Here is a 23,945-nt window from a genome sequence, read left to right as displayed (position 1 = left end):
CAAACATTCTCGATTGCATCAGAAGTGCTGGAAAAGTAAATGGCACGGCAATTTAACAGGTTTTTACAAAATCGCTGAGTATTCTGTTGCCAGAATGTGTAAAATACGATAAGGTCCTTTTTTGTCACAGACAGAACTACATACATGAAAAGTGCATCAAAAGCCCTTAAGGCTTTTTAAGCCTATTCCCACGTATGCTGCATGTCACCTGTCTGGCACATGCGCTACATAGAATTGCAGAAGAAGTTCGTTCTCATTTTTCTGACGTTGGCCTTCTTGTGTCAAATGTGAAAAAGGTATTTCTGACAGCTCCCTCGCAAACAAGTGCGTTTCGCGAATTAGCCCCTGAACTTCCGCTTCCATCACAGCCTGTCTTAATGAGATGGGGTACATGGATTACAGCTGTTCTCTATTATGCTAACAACTTTGAACCCATCAAAAGAAACATTGATATTTTTGATGAGGATGATGCGTCTTCAATTAAGGTTGCTTAAAGTTCGCTTAAGAAGAATTCCTTGAAAAAGGACTTAGTCTCCATTTCAACACATTTTGCAAAGTTACCAGATGTTATTGCCAAGCTTGAAAAAAAAGAACAGATTCTCGCTAGTTCTCTGAAAATCTTCAATGATACTCTCAACGATCTGAGTGTTGTACCTGGTGACAAGGGCGAGTACATTCGGTGTGTGATCGTTGTAAATGCTAATTCAGAGTTGGGAAAATTGAAGGACATCGCTAGTGTTACGGAAGGTGATGCTGATACAACTGTTGACAGTGACATGAATCCTTCCCAAATTACATGTTTCAAGTATGCTCCAGTGAAATTTGTAGCTGTGAAAAGATCCTTTTCCCATTTAAAGCGAATTCTTTCTGACAGGAGACAAAGTCTTTCCTTTGAAAACCTTAAAAATATGTTAATAATTTCAGAGAACAAAAATATGAAAAACCTTTTGAAAGTGAAAATAAACTGCTAGTGTAGTGTAAAATGAATTCACTTTAGTATTTATTGTGCTTTGAATGTTTGTGCTAATGTAACCGCGTGTGAATAAAATGTGATAGTGTATTTAAGTTATTGTTTCATTGTTGTTACTGAAGAGTGGCGAATGAATTGTTAAATGTCGTCTCTTCACGGGTTGCACAAGTTTCCAGAATTTGAAGTGGTAAGTACAAAGTGCAAAGTGAAACTTTTTTTTTTCGATTAGCAAACGAATTATAGCCTATTATAGCTTTTACATATTTTAGTATCTATTTTTCCCCAAAGTTCGTGATTGCTTGTTTACTTTATCCATTTTACCTACCATTTTTGGGTGTTTATTTTGCAATTTTGCCAACCAATTTAAGGCTTTTATTTAGCCATTAATTCTGGACTTTAGTTATAACATATCAAATGCAAACACAACTGTCTCGCTCGGATCTCAGCGGAGCCACTTTGTGACCCTCCCTTTTGAGCAATGTTAAGTCACATTTATTCCTCTTACTCTTACACTCTTTACTTATTACACTCATTACTATTATATCCCTTTAAGAGAACATTGCTCTTTTCTTCTTTGGACGCTAGCTTTACAATTTTGGGATGTATCCCAGTATTCTTACCTATTGTAAAATCAGTGAGTTCTGTCCACAATTTTTTGAATGTGGTTGTACTCCCGATGTATCCGTATATTGCAAATGTTTACTTTTCAGCAATATATTGTTGAAAGAGGATCAAAATCCGAAAACCATCCCTTTGCGAAACAATAATAGTTGTATTTTCTTATCCTTCTAAGGCATCAATCTTCCATTTCAGCATTTGATTTTCTACTTTTTCTCCGTTTCAAATTTACGAAAGAAAATGTGAGGAAGGGAGGGTAAGTGACAGTAGACTAGAAGCTAACTCAAAATACAGTGTTGGTAGAAGTTCTGCTTCTGGTAGGTGTACAGTGTTGCAAAGCTAGCAAGTTTCCTAAATACTATCAGCGTACGCATACTAATCATCCGCATATAATTTCGATTAGATTTATTCTCTCTGTACTACTCGTTCTAGTTACCACTCTGGCTTAAAAAGAAAAATGACACGAAGAGGAAAACCTTAAATTCCTGAGTCTTTTTTGTTTTGTTTTAGTCTGCTTGAAATGTTACTGGAGTCTAAAATGAAAATATTGCTATGATTTATATAGAAAAAGGTACTTTTTTATACTTTCTTGAAAGTTTTTAAATTCCCTTCATTCTCTGATGCTATATTGAGTTGATTCTGGAATTAACTTAATCCCTGGGATACGTAATAGTCACAGATATATCGATATTCCAAAATTTTCCCTTAATAAGAAGTATTAGAGGGGCCGGCCTGTTCTTCTCTTATATTATGCCACCATTAAATCTTGAAATTCTTGGTAAAAGTGGATTATGTCTCAATGCAAACTATAATTACCTATTCTATATCATTATATAGGAAAAAGGAATCAAATCAATTACTTCAATAAGGATTATTTATATTTAATAAGGATTATTTATTAACTAGAGGGAGGCTAGGCCACCTACTACGTTATTGCCCTCCTATAAAACTGATGGACAACAGGGAAGGTCCTTCTAAATCTCAGAAGTAAGTGGTCATGACACCTCCTTAGCAAAATATCTGAATTTCGCCAATGAATATTAGACGTTGTTATGAGAAGACAATATAAAATAAACTAATCTTCATATATTAAGGTGAATATTGTAAATTTTCAAATTTCAAGTTTGTGATGAATAGGAAATTCGGGACTACGGTTTTAAACCACGACAAATCAAGACAAGCTCTGTAACTGAGTTTTTATGTAAAGCAGATGTACTTCCATGGTAACTTAGCAGGAAAAAACACTTGACTACATGCATTAATTGGCCATATCAGTCGGGTGTATCAGATGATGATTTTAGAAACTAAAGCGAAGGGACGGAATAAATAGAAATCGAACATTTAAATTTATGGTTTGAAAGTCATTATAAATTTTAAAAATAAGTTAAAGTAAAAACAATGTTTTTAAATATAAAATTTCAAGAATGAGACTTTATTACAAATAAAAAGTGAATATACCATACAAAAACATAAGTGCTTCGTTGTATGCACATGCAATAATATTCACATTGTATTTTATCACATACAGAGAACTTAACTTAGAGTTTATAAATAACTGGAACTTGATACATTTATTGCTGAATACAAATCCCAATATTCAGACTATATGTAGCCTTTAGTATTTTCTTTCATAATTTGCACTCTTCGTCCCAGTTATCAGGAATCACTGGCTGAAGCAGTTGGTTGAATAAATCGACAGGACAAATCTCAGAACAACCAGGAAGCTGGAGAACTTCAAAATCTGAATCGTCAGTTGCACTGTTCCTGTATAACAACTGCGAAAGAAAACAATGTCAAAACGGGTTCTTATAATATCACAGATACAATAAATTTTAATTCGCTTAACAAACAGATTCACAACTTATTTTTATTTTAAAAATGTAGTAAATCACATTTCTGACTATATCAAGTAACAAATAAGTGAAAGTTCTTATCGTAAGTGTTTAGTTTCACACATCAATTTGTGGTCACGGAGTTCCAAATATCAATATTTCGAAAGTACAGTCTTGTTCAGAAGATCTATATTAGCCTACCTACCCATCTTTGAAATGACCTGTAACGTTACCTAGCAGCAAGGATAGTAGTCCCAACACTACGAACTATAGGCCAGTTAGACAACTGCCTAAGTCATAATTGGCCTCTTTACAAACATTTTCGCTACTTTTGACACCATTCGTGCAGCATAAACTCAATTAAGTCTATTGGCAATCAAAACATTCTGACATGAGACCGGAAGAATAATCTGTAGCATAATCAATTATTTGAAGTGATGTAAAAGATGAGACGTTTATGATAGAAAATATCTTGTATATCAGAGCATACATACATATATATATATATATATATATATATATATATATATATATATATATATATATATATATATATATATATATATATATACATACAAGGTGTTTTCTATCATAATATCAAGAATGGTAATATTATATTCATCTTTATCAATATATACATTGATACATAATTGAACAGTTGACAAAATCTCTCGTCTGTTGAAAAGTATGGCATCTGAAACATGGTCTTCGTTTCTGTTACTGATATTTGTTAATTAGTGTACCCTTCTTAAATATTTATGGATTGCTGAAGTAATGTAGAAAATGCGCGAGAAAAGTAATTACATGGTGTGCAATCACAGGTTCGGATCCCCTTCTATAGTATGGACATTTCCCGAGTTAACACTGAGTACACTGGAACCGAGTTCCATTAGTGAGTAACGGGTTGTTTACAAGCAATTCTGGAGACTTTGTTATTAAATAGCTACTGTTGCAACACTGTTCATCAGAATATCATGGTTAATACATCATTCTCTGGAGAATGATGTAGGCTTTCAAATTCTATATCGACATATCACTATGACGAATGAATAAGGGAAATTTAGGCAAATCGGGAAATTTCCTTAAACAAAAAAAAAACTTTCTGAACGTTTGAAGCCCTCTAGAGCGACTCTGGGGGAAAGTACGAAACGCTAATATATCTTAGAAAATATCTTAGAAAATATGTTAAGACATTGATAATGTTCCTGCCAAATACTATTTTGATAGCGCATATGGTGACGTTATTATTCTTAGTTCTGTTTGCAAGTTTAAAAAAATAAGGTTTTAAGTAGCCTATACTAAAATGTAACAAAGTATACTAAAGTTAAAACCACACAAATTGTTTTTATAATGGTTTCTTCCAACATATTCGGAAATGTGATTAAAAAAAATGTACCTTTTTCGTTTTTCTGTGATATTGTATTCCAAGTCCAAAAATTGTATAGTTATTATCACTTTTCGTTGAAAGAATTCGTTACATTTCCTCAACTGATTGAACTCCAACAATGAAGAAGACATTTCAATTTTATTTGAAAATAATTTTTCATTTATTTACTATAATTATAAAAGTTTAATTGGTGTTTCATGGCAAATATTACTATATCGGAAACTAATTTACAGTTACCGGAAAACACTGTGCATACCTGTCTTTCATGTTTAAAAACGTTTCCAACAAGAAAAAGGATTAAATATTCACAACACTCGTAAACATGCTGAACTAGAAATTCATAGCGTTTGTGAAGCAGAGGAATTTGCGACAGAAATGGGAAAGTTAAAATCTAATGTTTTCATTCTGAAAAGAATTCCCCGAGGAGCTCGATATGCTGTTGCGAAGAAGTTAGCTTCTATCATCGCAGCTTGTGTAAACCAAAATGACACCTCTGTCTGGAAAAAATTATTAAGTTTCCCTTATTATGGACTCCATATACCAACTGAGACAAAGAACAAATCTCTCAAAAACCTCGTGAAAGAAAACCTAAATTTGTCTTCTCCACCAACAAATCGCTTCAAAAAGAAGAAAAAATCAGAGCTCTCCAAAAAAGTGGCAGCGAAAATTTCGGATTTTGACACAAAAGGTGCAAGGTGCAATTCGATTGTTAAGTTCAGATGACACATTGGCCCCAGTGAACGAGGAGACCTATAAGCTTCTCACCAATAAACATCCCATGCCATCTAGGGAACTCTCGTTTCCAGATCCTCCTTTGGAAAGTGACCCTGTATTAACGGTGGATGCTAAGATGGTTTCGAGAGCTATCTACAGTTTTCTCAGTGGTTCAGCTCCAGGCATTGATGGCTTATCTCCACAACATCTAAAGGATCTGTTATCCAAATCGGCAGGGAAAGCAGCTGAAATATTATTGGATAACCTAACGAGGTTAATTAATCTCATTTTGTGTGGAAGAGTGCCTCAAGATATACGAAAATATTTCTTTGGAACCACACTTTGTGCACTCCGTAAGAAAGAAGGCGGAATTCGTCCCATAGCTGCAGGCTGCACCTTAAGAAGATTGGCTTCTAAGCTCGCATGCTCCAGTGTTTACCAGCAATGCTCTTCCTATTTTCAGCCCAACCAATTAGGGTTCGCAATGAAAAGAGGATGTGAAGCAGTGACGACGCCAGCTTTAAGTTCTTAGGGGGGCAAAGGAGGGGCAGATACATTTTCGGGGGGGCAGCTATTTGCCATACCAAAAATGACATGTTTATTACGTTTGACATATTTTACATTACATTGTGTAATTTCGTTGCTGTTTTCATATTAGATCTATATGGTTATAAATTAAACTTATTCCAAGTAAAATTTATAACTAACAAATAAGTAACGTCTGAAGATGAAATATTTTTCAATGAATCTTTTGAAGCCTACAAGTAACACATTCGTCTAGTACTATATGCTACGTCTCTCTCTCTCTCTCATTCTATTATATATATATATATATATATATATATATATATATATATATATATATATATATATATATAGAGAGAGAGAGAGAGAGAGAGAGAGAGAATTTACGAGAAGCTCCTGAAAATGTCGTAGTCCAATACAGAAGGAGTGTAGGTAGTAGGTAGAAAAATGAAACCGTAGTTCAGACCCTAATAGCATGTTGGTTTGCAGCAAGTCATTCACTATATTAGATTTTAGCTTGCTAGACTTTCCGTGCACTGTACACCTGCTGCAGGTGTTTAGAAAGAGTTACCCGCAAATGTCGAAATTTGATTTTCACTTGCTAGATTTACTTGCCTCGGAGGCTTGCTGCAACTTTGTAGCAAGTGTGTCAGTTCTAGTTTTTACCAACAGGTGGCACAAAAGTCTAATCTTAGAAATCTCCCCGCCAGGCCGCCATTTGTAGTAGGTGCGAAGTGTGTCAACCATTAAAGATAATTAAGTAAGTATCCAGTATGTAGAGATAATTTATATTTTGAACGTGTATTGTTTGACAAAGTTGTTGAGAAAAATATGCTGTGTGATTGTTCGTATACAGTAAATGTTCGGCTTGTAAAAGGGACGCAACGCAATGCAAGTATATACCTGCAGAAGACTTACTACACTCACTTGCTGAAGACCTGCTGTAGACTTGCAATGCAAGTATATACTTGCAGAAGACTTGCTACAAACTTGCTGTAGACCTGCAGTGCAAGTGGTATCCTTGCAGAGACTTGGGTCAAACCTGCACTAGCTTCCTGCTGACTTGCTGTGCACTTGCAGTGCAAGTGGAAACTTGCAGTAGGCTTGCTGTTCAAGTAAACCCCTTGAAGAAACTTGCTTTGCAAATTTACCATACACTTGCATTGCAGGCGTGCTGCAAGTTCGAAGAGCGTCAACTAGGAAGTTTGCATTAAACTTGCATCAAACTTGCAGACTTGCATCACAAGTCTGCTGCAAGTTTACCAGATTTGAATTGCAAATCTGCTGCAAATTTGTTGCAAGTCATTTTTGCTATCTGGGGAAAAACATATTTCTGCATGTACAAATACAAATTTTCATATTAATAATGAAATTCTTATTCTTTCTCAGGCTTCTGAAGTGATTATGTGTGTCCAAACAGATAATTTCACAAACATCCAGATCCTAACTATTATAACATTTTTGTCCCACCAAGGAAAGTCATCGAAGTAAATTAATTAGGAAATCAGTGAAACACCATGGGACTCTCCTCCGTTATATAGTGGTGAAGAAGTAAGTGGCTTACTATAAACGTGGCGATTTCTCAACAAATTATGCTTTACATCCAGGATGATTAAAAGCAATGACTCTTCCCGAAATCATGGATGCAATTTGTGACATTATTCTTGAAAATTGCAGCATTTCAGCCAGTGGTGGATATAGCCCGGGGCCGGAGGGCCTAGGTCACCCCAGTTTTTGAATGACAAAAATAATTTAAGCTATTATTTATATAGTTTTTAAAGTGTATAGTGAACTCACGATATACTTATTATAGTCTGAGGTCTGGCTGCACCCCGCTTTCTCAGTTTTTACCTTCTCAGCAAAACTTGTGTCAGAGATTCTGGGCATTTCTTTGGAACTCGTGGGTAGCATAATTCAGAATGGCTAGGGTATGCGTATGTTCTCGGCATAATGGGTTCCCAAAATATCTGTCAGGAGAATAAAAGAGTGACGGCATTAACATAAGTCTTCTTCCAATTTGACCGTAATGCTGATCAATTTCGCTTACGAATAGTAACCATAGATGAAATATGGTCGTAACACTATGATCCTGAATCGAAACAAGAGTCAATGGAGTAGTAGCACTCATTTCTCCATTGCCCCAAGAAGTTCAAGACACAGAAGTAGATTAAGAAACTGTTTGCAACATTCTTCTGGGATAAGTATGGAGTCTTACTCATAGACTACCTCCGCAATGGTCAGATATTTAATATAGAATCTCTACATTACTTACAAAACTGAAAGAAAAATTCGAAGTTCAACGCCGCGGAAAATGAAAAGAGAGGAATTTTGTTCCTTCAGGAGAATACACCTGTCCATCAAGCTCCTGCGAACACAACTGACATTGCATAATATAGGATTTCAATGTCTAGATCATCATTCTTATTCCGCAGATTTAGCTCCGTCTAACATTTACGTGTACTTATTTCCAAAACTTAAATAACATGTGAAAGGATGCCATTTTAGATCTGATAGGGGTAGTGCTACGAACAGTGGTGCAAGGAAATCTTCAGATTTTTTAACTTTTCTGCAAAAACTGGAGTACTGCACAAGGTAGTACATTGACTCTCGGGGGAAGTGTAGAAGAAGTAAAATTTCACCATTCCACGTGCACTCCTTCTGGGTTGGGCTACGAATTTTTCAGTAGTTCTTAGTCAATAAGGTAGACGTCACGTCAGTACTTTCAAACAAAATAAGTAAGGGAGCACTAGTATAAACCAATTACTAACTAAAGATTACCAACTACTAACCAATTACTCTGACAATACGTTTTATTGGGAATCAATTTAATTCCATAAATTTATTATTATCATTTGCAGGAAGGGAAAACACAACTCTTTTTATCCTCTTCAAAAAATTAAGCCCTGGTAGTTGCAAACTAAGCTGTTATAAGCACATCCTCTGAATATTGAAAGCCGAGAATAATGTTTCAGAAAACTAGAAGTAGGGCCTATAGAACCTTGAAATAAAACAAAATATGAAACTGAAAACTTCAAACTTGGATAAATGCAAACAAGTTACGTAACTGGTTTTACCTTTCTTTTGTTTCCACACGAAGTTGATCCAATAAGAAGAAAACAAATCGACCAAATCTACTATTGTTCGCTAGGCACAATAATTAAAAATCATAAGAAAGAAGTATAACTAAAATTTACCTCAAAAGGCGCTAAATTTGAAAACAGAAATATGCGTGCATACCCAGTCGCTCCAAGAAGAAAGCTTGAGGACTAATCTGCCACATAGTAAATGAATGGAAAGTAGACTACAATATGTCAATGAGATTGGTTATGATACTGATATAAAATACTACATGTAGAATGTTTAAAGATTGTAGGAGTCTGGGGGGGGCAGTCAGGGGGCAGAAGTAGCTACTAGGGGGGCACTCGCCCCCCTTGACCCCCCTCTGGCGTCGTCACTGATGTGAAGCAATTATTCATTCAACTCGAACTTTTATCAAGAACTATGAAAATTCACAGCACGTCATTCTCAAAATAGATTATAAAAATGCCTTTAATACGGTGGAACGGGATATCATGTTAAGTGAAATAAAGCAACAGATCCCTGCCGTCTATCTCTTTTTCTGGCAAAGTTATGCTTGTCCATCAATGCTGTTTTTTGGAGAGAAAAAAATACTGTCCCAGGTCGGTTGCCAACAAGGAGATCCCGCTGGCCCAATGCTTTTCAGCTTGTCAATCCATCCTATAGTTCGCAAATTATCATCTGAACTAAAATTATTTTATCTGGATGATGGTACTTTGGGTGGTTCCCCACAATCCGTCTTTCAGGATGTGAATATTTTATTAGCAGAGTCTAAACGCATTGGCTTAGAAGTTAATCCTTCTAAATGTGAACTGTTTTTCACATCTGGACAAGTGGACACCTCTATTGTATCATAATTTCAACAGCTTCTTCCTGGACTTCGAACAGTTAATGCGAACCAGTTATTTCTTCTAGGTGCTCCACTGCATGAAACAGGTTACGAAATAGCTTTTAATGAGCACCTAAATCAGCTTAAAACTGTTATTGAACGGTTAAAAATTTTACCATCTCACTTGGCATATTTCCTTCTAAACAATAGCATGGGTATACCAAAGTTACAATATTTTCTTCGAACTACTCCAACATGGTATATGCCATCTCTACTTCTCCAAATGGATGCCTGCCTGAAAAAAATCAAATACAATGGACACAAGCTAGTCTTCCAATTCGATTCGGAGGTTTGAATATCCGCAGAGTCTTCGACCTCAACCTTCTAGCTTTTGTTTCCTCGTGTTATGGGGTGAGACAACTCATCTCCAACATTCTTAACATTCCCGTTGATGATGTGGTCATTCTTCACTTGATAGAGGCAATTGACGTATGGAAGTTCTTATTTGGACAAGATATACCATCCACATTGGAAGTACAGAAAAGCTGGGACAAAATCTTAAAACCAATTTTTGTATAATGTATTTGATATAGCTCGCTTTAAGGCCTTACAAGAAAAAGAATCTGGCGAAGGTTGCAATCAATTCCATCGAGAAATATTGGAACTTTCATGGATAACAATTCTTTTCGTCTTTGTGTTGCTCTACGCCTTGGCATGAACATGTGTAAAAAATTTACATGCATTTGTCGGGAGCAAGCCAATGAAAAGTGTTTGCATCCATTGAGCTGTCCCAAAAGCGCAGGCAGAGTGTCCCGTCACGCTGAATTAAATGATATCCTAAAGCGTGCTTTGACCAGCATAGATCATTCCCTTTGCTGTTGAAACAATGGGTGTTTTCAGCAAAGAGGCAAAGAATCTAGTGAAACAAATAGGTTCACAGCTGGTTGTGAAAACAGGAGATCCGCGGAGCAAACAATTTTTAATACAGAGACTCAGTTTAGCAATTCAGCGGGGAAACGTAGCTTGTATTTTTAAATCATTCCCCTCTACTCCTATTATGGAAGAAGTTTTTTTTTTATCTTAAATAGTTAATCCGTTCCACGCTAGCCACATCTACCATCAAGTACTGTTATATGAAGATTCAATTATATCACATTGCACAGCACAGTGTTGCCTGGAATTTCGTATATTATGTAATGCATTGATTCTTTGTACATCATTTTCTATATTTCTGTTAACATTTTATCTATGACAGGTTGAGGATATTTCTTTTAATGTTTTGCATGTCTAATTTATTTTATGTTCTTTGGTTTGTCATTTAATTTACATTTTTATATTATGTATGTCCGTTTATAAATTTCCTTAAGTAGAAGATCGGAAAAAAAAACTTTTTAAAAGCAGTCCTCCTCGACGGAAACTAATGTTAACGATATGATTAATTATGAATGATTTTATGATAATAAATGTATCCTACGATTAATAAGTTATGAAGAATATTTGAAGCTAATAATACGTAAGGAATGTGTTCTAAGTGTAATATATAATTTTATTAAAGGCTTTTATAATGGTGGTTTTCTTGATTCTTTTCAGGTGTATGCGCTGCGTAACTAAAAACAACATGCCTCGTCAATATGTCAACAGTTTAAACAATTACTGTTATGTGTGTGGTAAAGTCACATTTGCAAAGCAGAAACGTCCATTGATGCTGCTTGTGAAGACAGCACTTTTCACTATTTTGGTGTGAATGCAGGGGACCAGGACAAACCATGGGCAACTTATTTATGCTGCAACAGATGCTGCGTGAATCTACATTCATGGTTAGAAAACAAGGGACGTGCAATGACGTTTAGCATTCGGATAGTGTAGAGGGAGCCAATCAATCATTTTAACGACTGTTATTTTTGTTTGGTACCACCAATTAGCATGGAGTGTCCAAAAAAGAAAAAAGGAATCCAACATCCCGTCAGCCATCAGACCAATCGGTCATGGCAAAGACCTTCCTGTACCTAGTCCTCCAAACGAATATACTGTTCAAGACGAAGAAGATGAAGAGAACACTGATGTCATGGAGGCAGAATCTGGGCGCTTATCAACTGATGCGGAATTTGTGCTACTAGTGTAACAATGAAGGAGCCACACCTACCTTCACAGACCGAACTTAATGATTTCGTTCGAGATCTTGAGGTGCCTAAGAACAAAGCTGAGCTTGCTGCATCAAGACTTACGGAATGGAACTTATTACAAGATGATGTGAAAGTATCAATATACAGGAATCGTCAAAAGCAGTTTGAGGTTTATTTCACTTAGCAAGATACCTTAGTGTTTTGTCGTGATGTAATTGGTTTGACAAACAAATTTCACTTTAAATAAAAACCACAGGATTGGAGACTGTTCATAGATAGATCTAAGTTTAGTATGAAAGAAGTCCTGCTACACAGTTCCAGTCCTCTCGGATCAGCGCCTATTGGTTATGCTGTCCATATGAAGAAAACATCAAAATATGAAACAAATATTCGAAGCAGTTCAGTACAATGTTCATCAATGGCAATTATGTGAAAACTAAAAGTCGTCGCTGTTGTTTTAGGGTTGCAATTGGGTTTCACGAAATACTGCTGCTTTTTTGTGTAAATGGCATAGTAGGGACAGGTTATCCTATTACATCAGAAAGATGTGGCCTCCGAGAAGGGATTTCCAGCCTTTTACAAGAATGTACATCATCTCCCTTTAGTTCCTATGAAGAACATCCTTCTGGCCCTTTACGTATCAAACTGGGATTAATGAAACAATTTACAAAGGCATTGGATAAAGATGGTGATGCGTGCAAGTATCTTTGGGAAATGTTTCCTAAGTTAAGTGAGACTAAATTAAAGAAGGGATATGTGTTTGTGTATGTCCACAAATTCGTAAACTATTGTATGACGAAACGAAACCTTTGATAGGTTCTTCGTGGTAAAGAAAAGGCTGCATTGAAAGGTGTACTAACAGTTTCCTTGGATAGTCGCGAAGCGGAAAACCACATTGAGAGAAGTCTCTCACGTGGATGAAACTAAAAGTTGATACCGCATAGCACTTTCTTGTAAATATTTTTCAGTTTCTGTTCATAGTATATGGATTTGTAAAAGTTAAAATCGTTTACAGCAACACAATCCATTACTGCACTGGAGAAATCTACCAAGGAAATATGTAATAGTACATAATATAAAGTACTGACATTATACATTACAATAGCTGTTTCTGAAAAACAGCAGCTAATAAAAGAAATGTGAGGTCAAATTTGTCTTTCTTCTCCCATAATTAGTAAGAATCAACTATTTTGGGAAAGGAAACATTCAACAAGTATTTGTTGTTGTCCAGTGTTATTAATCTGTTCAGTTCATTCTATTACTTTAATTATTCTCTTTCATGTTTCATATTTCTTGATTTCTTATGTGACTGATATTTTCCCCTTGAGGTTCCTACATTCAGAATTAGAATATTACTTTCCAATAGTCTGTGTATACACACACACACACACACACACACATATATATATTACACACATATATTACACACATATATATTACAGTATATCAAATACATAGTACTATATTAATTTGTCTTCTTTTGTCATATATATATATATATATATATATATATATATATATATATATATATATATATATAAGACAAAAGAAGACAAATTAATATAGTACTATGTATTTGATATACTTTGATATATTCTCAGCATTAATTCGCTTAAATGGGATTGTAGTGTATAATGAAATAAAATGAAATTTTAGGTTAATGTCCTACGGTTATATCTTTCATACTAAAGGGGACGGAAAGTGAATGATTGTGAAATTATTATTATTTTGCTGTCCCATCGGGAATCGAACCCGTAAGGTATTTTACTACCTGGGTCAAAACTTATTCATTAATTTCATTTAGTGACATGTCTTAAAACGACTTCAAATTTCCACCGCCGACTACTCGTTAGAGGGCTGGGGAAGCAAGCTTTATTTTTCACACATAGATAAATATTCTAATTGGGTTAACTACCCCAGAGTAAGTCCAGGAATACGAAACTTAAACTAAATTACCCTAAACCTTAACATGCTGAAACTACTCTGCAGTACAAAGGCTTTCTTTACAAAATGATATTAATTTTATTGTTGAAATATTAACAAAGTCCATAAAACTATTTCTTCAAAAATTCTTCTAAAACTAAAAGATTATCTAAAGAAATTACAGGATTTCAGATGATTGTTTCACTTTACTTTATAGTTTAATTCAATCCCATACTCCTCACTGAAATTTCAGAACACAACAAATCACCTCGGGAGTCAAGAGTGGGCTTTGATACATAGATTGGAAATCAGTCTCTTTAAATAATACTTCTGGATCTACCAAATTATTGAACATTAAGAAATTAGGAAAAAAATCTTGCCTAACATAAAAAAATCTTGCCTTTTTACAATAATGAAACACCCAAACAATACTATATCAGCAGTGTCTACCTTTATTAGATATAGGAAAAGAAATCAAAGCTTTTCTCAATTAGTGATTTACCTTTACGGCATATCCACTCTCCGGTGTTTGATGAAGTTCAATGATAAGGGTTGCTCCAAAACCTGGTACAATCAGCCTATCGACGAAGCCCATAGCTCTTAGAACAGAAACCACAGTAGTGTCGTGGGCAGAGTATATCAACAACTTTCTGTCAGGAGACAAAGTACCACTAACTTTCTCTAAAGTATGATTCACAATTTCACTAAGAAGTGGACCTGAAATAGTATAAAAATCATAAATTTAAATTTATGTAACACGATTACTAACACGCTCTTAGGGAGTTTAGTTTCTTAGAGGGGGCAATAACAGACATTATAAAACACCACAAAAAACTAATTATTTCTTTATTTATGGAATCTGAAACAGAGATGTAGACAGGGGTAAAAGTGAATCTGAAAAGGTAGGAGGACGCGTGACGTCACCCCATCTCCGTGCCTATCGTTGTCCATTGTAATTGTTTTAGGAAGTGCGAGACGCTATAGAATTTTATGGAAGTGGAGTATAGATATCCACGTGCGTTTCCCCACTTTTAGTCTGGATGTAGATTCATTTCATCTTACTTTCTTGACTGCTTATACCTTTTGAATATATATTTATCTAAAGAAAATATTGAAAATTTCATTGAATATTGAAAGTGACCCAAAGAGGGTGCTAATCATCCATGGCCAGCTCCTAGTCATGACTCTAATCTACACTTACTAGTTGTTCGCAGTCAATGTCCTATACCTTGATTAAACTATTCTTAGGAAGGGCATCTTATCCCACGCCTTTGGTGCTTCCAATCGTGCAATATAGAGTACTTGAGTTTGGCGTTCTTAGAATATGAGAAGGCTAATTACAAATACTTGGTGGATCTAGCAAGAAGCTTATCATTTTATACAAATGAATAAAATTCAATAAATTGAACTTAATTTAGTAAGTAGTATAAGAAGGATTTCTTATCTAAGTTATCGTTAATTTAAAATTTAAGGATTTATTATCTAAGTTATCGTTAATTGAAAGTTTTTCTGCAACTCTGTTTTAGAAAGTTCAAAAATAATTTAGGGAATGGACTGCCTACTCTAGTCTCTCCTTGGCTACGAGACTGCTGACAAAGAATGAGGTAAGATTGTCAGTGTGAGCTATTGTTTACTTCACGCATGCTTGGCCAACTAACTGAAGTAACCAAGACACAGAGTACTTATTAGGTTAAGACGTATCTTTTATTACATGTACGATGTACAGTGATGAAAATGTGGAATTGAAGTTCTCCATAAATTATCTCAAAATTTCATTACATATCATTAACATTGAAAATGGTATTTCAGCCCTAGGTTCTGTTTTAAAAATTGGCAATTTCTAATAAACCTGAGAGTTAATCATCCAAAATATGAAATAAGAGAAGTTTTAATTATATACTTTCTAAAAGATGAACTATATGTGAATACATTTCCCCTATTCATTTGAATGCTGCTCATTCTAGCTTTCGAGCTACGAACGACTTAGATAAAAAATAAAATCTAACCAAAGGCAGCATTTATTATTACTAATGTGAGTTACAGTCTCGGCAAAGTATCATTTGTTTCATCAAACATATGCCTGAAATATTTCCAAATCTGAAACAGGTAAGTCATAATAATCATTTGGTTCGGTTAGATTTTGTTTTTATTTAAGCCATCTTGCATTTGTGTTACGTATACATTAATTTTTAGAATTTATCAGGCGAAGATTTACACCATTATTTCAATAGTAAAAACTTACTATTAACAGCTGGTGTTGTTAATATATAACATATCTCAAAGAGTGCAGCAACATACAGCAAGACAAAAACAAACAGATACTAGACTGGAAATGTTCAGTAGTCACCATCTGGGTTCCCCTATTTTACGTTACCGTCACATTGATCTTTCTTGGAATATAGTGGAGTAAAATGTTTAAGGGTAAATACAAGTATATTGGAGGTTCGAGTAAATCCTTCGCTAACATTGTTTCTTTCTTGTAAAGTAAAGTGAGCCGAACGTCAAGAGACTTACTCCATTCCTAAATGAACTAATTGCACGATTCATTGCTTCTGGTAGTATTGCTGGGATTATACAGTAGCTCCCCATCTCTAATCTGGCGTAGGTACGGCCATGATTATAGACCCTTTCTACCTTCTGAAAGATTCCCAGGTCATGGTTTGAGGTATTCCGGGTTTCGATTATGTCGGGGCATGCCGTGGATTCAGTGCCCTGCTATGTCGAAACGCCTCCTTGCACCAAAAGAATACTGGTGTCTTGCTTTAAAACGCTCTGGTACCAATACTGGATATGCATATAGACTATCACTAACAAGGGGAGTTTCCTCCACAAGTAAGTATAATAAGTAGAAGATGGGCTTCGGTTTATTGCTATTAATCAGACAGAAAAGAACCTCTACCCCTACATGAAGAAACGGAAGTGCGCTTAATCTTAAAGATGATGGAGAAATGTCACTGAATTTAATGAACTTACAGATCAATTTAGGCATACAACACACATAGAATATAAGGAATTTTGCTAAAGATAAACATTTTGTCAAAATATTATGAAATATGAAAATTGAAAACCCCATATTTCGACTCGGCAAACCATAAAACATAAAGTTCCTTATTCACATTGCTCTACTAAGGATGGTTTAAAATATGAAGTTTCATATTTTCCCTTTTTCTAGTTATAATATAAGGAGAAAACTACGGATGGTTAGATTCAGTCCATAATGGAGTGTATAGATTAAGAGAAATTGGACATAGAAGAAAATGGAAATTACCACTACAAGTTGAAGTATAAATTTTGATTTAAGTCTGGCTCAGTTGAAGTTTGTCTCTTTTCAGCCCGTGACTATATAAGACGAGGCCTATTGCTTAAAGTAAAATCCGAACTACTACTTGCTTTCACATCGGCACTACCATTAGAATTCGAATCCAAATACGGTTGTCCATGCACGATATTGAATTCTTCCAATAAAAACAGATACACTTTCTGATACGAGATATCATTATCACGACATCTTCCTGAGACAAGACGGTTTCAACTTTTGTCTCATAGGAAACTAGAAATCCGAGGTAACAAAGAGGGAGCAGTTAATGTGATTAGGAAATTTATATTTTTAGTACTTTTGTCTGTGTTTTCAGTGCACAAATAAACTCATTTCACCCAGACTAATGCCTTAATGAAATCAAAATCTGATCCCTAGAAGTGTTACATTTATGAGATAGCGTTTAATGCTAAGTTAAATGAAAGCACATTCTCAGAAAGTAATCAATCTATATACATAATGGCAACTGAAAGAAACAATAGAATTAATAAATAATAAATTTTCCTAATTATAATGAACAAGCGCTACTTTAAGCAAAGCCTTATTTTAGATAAATAATGTAATAATGTACTGTATACTTCTTTATGTTCGATTCGCTTTTAGTGTCATTTGGTTCAATTCATCAAAAATTTTTTTATTAAACCTCATCAATATAACTAATAGTGGTAAAAGTAAGTTTCTAAGTCTCAATAGTACAATAAAGAATTTTGTAAAACATTTTTTCCTATGTTACTTACCACCTTTTAGTCTCCTCATTTTGGGTGTCAAAGTATACAATTGAAAAGCAAGCCCAGCAGATGATTCCATTTTACTTGGATACACAGAATACGTCCAACGAGGGAGTCTCAAATTGTTTAGTTCCTTAAAAGAAAATAGATTATTACTCGTAGTACTTACAAAACATTTTGTGCTTATTATTTCAATTTTCTATTGAATTACATTTCTTAACTCAACTTGGTGTACTATTTCACATAATAGAAAGAACATAGGCAATATTTTATATTTAGCAGGAGCAAGGCAAATCTATACTTAGCCATAGTACCGAGTCAAGACTAGTCTCGGTTTCGTCTCAGCATTTCGAAACGAGATCGAGACCAGCGTCTTCAAATCGAGACGAGTTCGAGATCGACACAGATACTTGTAACCCCAGAGGAGACAAAGCCCATTCACGAAAGTCTCTGTGTTGTCTCGAATGTTATAAAAAATAAAGTACTGAAATTATTTTACAAAAACCGTCCAATTGCATTAAATCTAAGATGGTGGAACAATTTCTCTTGGGTAGCGATAGCCATGGGAGTATACACGGGAGAAAGGGTGTGGAGGCCACTTCTGATCACGTGGTATTTCGAAAAAGTTTTAAACAGAGCATAATTTTGAGTTAGGATTCAATATATTTTATCATCTTTCCATTCAGTTTATACTCAAAGAACATATTGCCAATATATTCTGAAACCAATTTTGCAAAGCAAACATGAGGTTCCAACCACCTATCAATAATTTTCAACACAGCTAAGGAATTACCATGGAAAGAATACATATGTTAAAAAATTCCAGTTGTTTCACTACAACCATTCGTATAAGGAATGATAGACTTTTATTTAACCCTTTCGTGGGCAATGAGAAGTATACTTCCCGCTAAGGGCCCTAAGAATGCTCTTATTTGTTACACTGGCAATCGTTATTCCAATTACAGCCATGAGTCTTTTTCACTAGAAAAATGGGAATTGCACCCGAAGATTTTTTATTAATGTGTGTTGAGTAAGATGAAGAAGTTCTATTACTTCTAGAAGAGTGTGGTAAACGAAAGGGTTTCAAGTCAAATGAAAATCTTCAAATTGGAGAATTGAAGAAATTTTGGAATACGATAGGGCAAGATAATTGAAGGCGAAAAGATAAACAAATTAAACTAGAGAATTGGTTAGAGCTATTAAACAGCACTTGACATTTAAAATGTATATTAATAAACAATTTCTTTTATTTTTTTACTAGGTCATGAAAAGCAAACATTCTCTTTGTCTCTCTTTCTTCACTTTGGTCGAATTAAATAAATAATAATAAAAAAGTTAAATTAGAATTACTTCATTATTAAATAGAATTTTTCACATCCATGAAGTATGGAAACATATTCTCATGTTTACTCTGTAATATCTTTAATGCTCATCTTTAATTCACTAGTAGCAGTTAAGAAAAGCTATACGGGAGTAGGAGGTACAGGTACGTTATTCATTTGAGTCAGGCCCTTCAGAGGCAGTATGACTTTATACTTCCATGACCTAGGTATTGACAGGAGCTGATGTGCATGGTTTTCTATTGTGAATAAATTAGTCAAAGAAGAATATAACGGATAATAAATAAGAAATAAAAATTAAATTTCGGCCCAACTAAATACACACTTACTGCTACCTACTGCGTTATCTGATATGTGGGATAAACAAAACTGATTCAAAAGGAAGAGTACAAAAATTAGTATTTAGAGCTGATAGTTGATTAATTAGAGTTTAATTCAATATCCCATACTGAGATGATATGAGACAAGATGTACTGCTTAAAGTGAGGTGTGGATTATTAGTAGGGTTTCATCCAAGTCTTGATACACTCCCGGAGGACTGAACTCATAAACACAAGTATAAAAAGTACGTGTGTTAGTCCCTTAGCTATGAAGATGCATGCGACCCACAATCATTCTCCAGCCAAGAATGAAGGCAAAAAATAAAAATAGTAAACGACAGTCTATAAAATGAATCTACTTACCCATTTTTAATTTACACACAATTTATTTAAAACTACCGAGACGAAATTGAGACAACCATTTATTTATCAATACAAGACAGTGATTTTTGACTCGAGATAGAACCGAGATCGTGACAGCTATTTCTCAATCGAGACGAGACCGAGACTATATGAAGTCGCATCTCGTCTAGATACCCATCTCTATCTATAATGTAGTCACAAAGTAACATGCGTTCCCAATTAATACGAAGAAAATCATTTTAAAAAATAATTATGGATATTTATTCCTGTGTACGAACGAGAAGCAACCGAACAAAAATTTTGATTATCTTAACATGAATTCTACAATTCTGATTGATGTCTATGAGAGATAGAGTAACTCGCGATGTTTGTTGTTACTCTCAGTTCTTGTGTTCTGCTTTAGTTCTTTCTAGCGTTCGCCTGTCCCACAGAATTAGTTCTTTAAACGCTTGACCTTACGTACAATGTAATCACATTATCAACGTGACTGAGTAAACCTTCCGTTCTTCATCTCCTTGGCAGAACAGGAGAAAATGGGGTAAAGAAGTTAAATAGCCTCTAAGCTGTGTACTTATTATCTCTCCACATGAGCAGGGTGAAAAGAACTTGTTCTGTTTCACGATTTTTAAAAAATGTCTCATATTGTTTCAAAGGCGAGAGGACTCTACAGTAAATTTTCAAAATATTATATACCTTGGCCACGCTCAGATAGAAATAATCATGAACTGAAAAAATAAAATACTTTCTTAAGTTACTTCACAATTTCGCAATTTAATTGCACCTGATGTACGGTACGATTAAGTGTTTTTTTTTTTTTTTTCAACCATTTAAAGAACGAAAGAACATTCTTGGATTATATTTTAAATTGATTTATCTCTGAAACACTACTGTGAAAGCAAGTATGCAAAGCCGCATGTAAATATTCAATGTAATCGTAACATTTATAATTCAAATAACTAATTATAAGATACCAATAAGTAGAGAAGTGCAAAATATCGAAAAATAAAATTTCAAATTTTACAAAGAAATACATAAATAGGAATTTATATTGTTCTTATTATCGTGAAGATCAGAATTATCGCTGATTTGAGTCAATTGTGAAGTCATACGAGGTAGGTTTTAGGCGGGGAGTTCGGTAAACTTGTTCTTAACTAAATTTGGGTTATTTCTCGCATATTTTGAAGCTTTCTTGTTGATACGTGTATATGGTTAGGCAACGCGTCTTTGACATGGGATGCCACCATAGTTCCCTGTAGGATTACGTGGGTTTCAGATTCTACTTTAAGGAATAGGTGAACGATCTGATTCTGAAAATAAATGGTCAAATGAATTATTCATTTGCTTCAGATATGATCGAAATAAAATTACTTGAAATTTAATTTATGATGAGAAAGATGTAAGTATCCAGTCCCTATTTTAGAAGTTAATAAACTCTATAAATATATGAGAAATAAACTTAATTAATTTTTTACCACTACTTAATATTTATATCCTTCTCAAATAAACACTTTTAATAAAAACGTCTATGTATGTTCATTGCTAGGTACCGAACTATTTTTGCATAATCAATAAGGTATTCAAATTGAGGAAATAGGTTGAGCAATGTTGTCAACATCAGTTGCTTTTCACTTCTTCTATACCTTGAAACTTTTGTGCTAAATATCTAAAATTAAGTTCAATAACTTAATATATAAGACATATATTTGTAATATGATTACGTAATGGTATTTCCTGCAATATTTATGCCTCACATTAGAATTTAAAGAACAGCTTCAAAGTAAAAAGTCACTAGACGCTCCACAGCCGCGGGGAATGATTTTGCGGTTGGATTAAGGGTGCTTTCGCCGTCGCTGCTTTATGACTTCCACCGTTTAGAGCTTCGGAGCTGCCCCTGCATAATAGTCCATAAACAATTTTCTTTATATTTCAGAAATCAGTATATTTTCCATGGCTTTACAAAGTGTTATCTAGCTAGGTATAGTTTTATTGAACAAATCCAGAAAGTTTAGTTTTATTTAAAATAGTAATATTCATTTAGGGTGTAGTTTGAATACGATAATTAACAAGCGAAGGAGAAAGTACATGGAGCAGACCCGTTATTATCCCGTATTTGTCTTATATAAGGTTTGAAAATAAAGTTCCAGGACAAATTCTAGTGCTCCATAATTACTAATGGCAGAAAATTATTTATCATGTAAAATTAATGCTGATATTTTTCTTCTGCAAAATATGTGAAAACTAGATAAAAGAACCACCTGTGGTCTTCTCGATAATCGAAGTAATCCTGTTCCTATTGTCATGGATTCTTATATTCATATCACCAGGTGTCGTCTGAGACAATGTGATCCAGCAATAAAGGGTCCGACTCCGGACTTCATGTTAACAATTCTGTGAAGTACTCGATTCTCTAAGTTTTTTGTTCTTTAGTCAAAGAATAAGGATCAAACCCTCCTACCTCCCAAACCTTCTTTCAGGATATTCCGGATCGTTCATGGGCAGCACACCCTTTGTCATGAGGTTGGTCGTGCTAGTCTGACTAAAGCAGATCGTGAACACGCTCCACGATATACTATACTATGAACGCCTGATTGACGGACGCTCACTTCCAAAGTTATTACCAACGTATTCACCTCCATCACGAAATCGGGCGTGCCATTCAAACACATGACCACAAGATAGCACATTCTCGTGGTAGACAGTTCTGATCATCTCATAAGTCTTTGTTGGTTGTTTCCCTACTTTAATATCAAACCTTAATGTTAGCCTTTCACTCCGCATAGGAATCCATGACCATGGGAACGGGGTCAGATGATCGATGCTTAGAAAGGCACTAAATCTTTACATGTTTTGGAAAAAAATATCATACTTAGCATTATTCTCACGTAATAAATAATTTTCCGTCATTAGTAGTTATAGTATCAGTATCAATCCTGGAATTTTACTTAAATAAGATAAAATGGGTTACTATGCAACTCTTATATACTTATATACCTAGGTATATAAGTTACGTAATTGAATCTCCATCAGCACGAAGCCCTAATCAAAGTGGTAGCCAAAAGATGTACTACAAACTTGATAAAATTCGTGGTATATTGGCTTAAGATTTACTGCTTGTCTAATTCAAATCACGATTACTTTTTCTTACACCATATCATTGATTAAAATATATATGATAGCAAATACAAACCTCAATTTGTAATGTTTGATATAAGAACATCACAAGCTGAACGTCAGTAACGTTGAGCCCCGTGTACAGTGAGAGATATTCAAAAAGATACTTATTATTTGTGTTGTACTTTCTGTATTGGAATGAATTACTTGCATCCTTCATCTCTTTGTCATATGCTGGACAAGGTTTTCCTTCTGCAAACTCCTGAAAGTGAGATAACAGAAATTTCTCTTTTAAAGATATCTTGGAAAATTTGAAGAAATTTGTGTTTTTAGTATGAATAAATTTACAAACAATAGTTCCTATGAATAGATAAGGAAACAACACTCAACTCTTACCTTACAGAAAATCCCATCATTGAACAATGAAAATAATTACTGAATTTACGTAAGAATGATACATGGGGCGTTCAAAGAGGAAAGGAAAAAATTGCAATTACCAAAGTTGTGAGACAAGGAGACATTAAGATTGTACGTTACGCTCAAGTACAAAGAAATTAATGGTGTTTTTAACATTGTAAGAGTTATTTACAATATCTTCTCATGAATCGTTTAAGTGATGCTGGCGTTCCATTAAACACTAATCAATCCATTACAGTCTGAAAGGAGCTTCAAACAAAAATCTTAAGAACGAAATATGACCAAAATGACTAACAGTCGTATTGGTTACCATGTACATTGAACGCCCTATGTACAAAGATCTATGCAACT

The 23,945-nt window shown here is 34.6% G+C and overlaps 1 protein-coding gene across 1 annotated transcript in view; it reads right to left on the bottom strand.

Moving 5' to 3' along the window:
* Positions 1 to 3,034: 3,034 nt before the first annotated feature.
* Positions 3,035 to 23,945, bottom strand: part of LOC145686266 (lysosomal acid phosphatase-like) — a 41,522-nt gene continuing 20,611 nt past the window's right edge. Inside the window, exons 4-7 of the mRNA XM_081759389.1 lie at positions 23,254 to 23,439; positions 18,053 to 18,176; positions 14,502 to 14,716; positions 3,035 to 3,363 (exon numbers count right to left, since the gene is read on the bottom strand). Of these exons, the coding sequence (XP_081615515.1) occupies positions 3,217 to 3,363; positions 14,502 to 14,716; positions 18,053 to 18,176; positions 23,254 to 23,439 (672 nt within the window). The 3' untranslated portion in view covers positions 3,035 to 3,216. The remainder of the gene's footprint in view (positions 3,364 to 14,501; positions 14,717 to 18,052; positions 18,177 to 23,253; positions 23,440 to 23,945) is intronic.

The sequence above is a fragment of the Thermobia domestica genome, chromosome 5, assembly GCF_964235325.1.
Source record: "Thermobia domestica chromosome 5, izTheDome1.hap1.1, whole genome shotgun sequence".
In the NCBI taxonomy this organism is placed as follows: domain Eukaryota; kingdom Metazoa; phylum Arthropoda; class Insecta; order Zygentoma; family Lepismatidae; genus Thermobia; species Thermobia domestica.
This window is presented reverse-complemented; position numbering and strand designations above follow the sequence as displayed.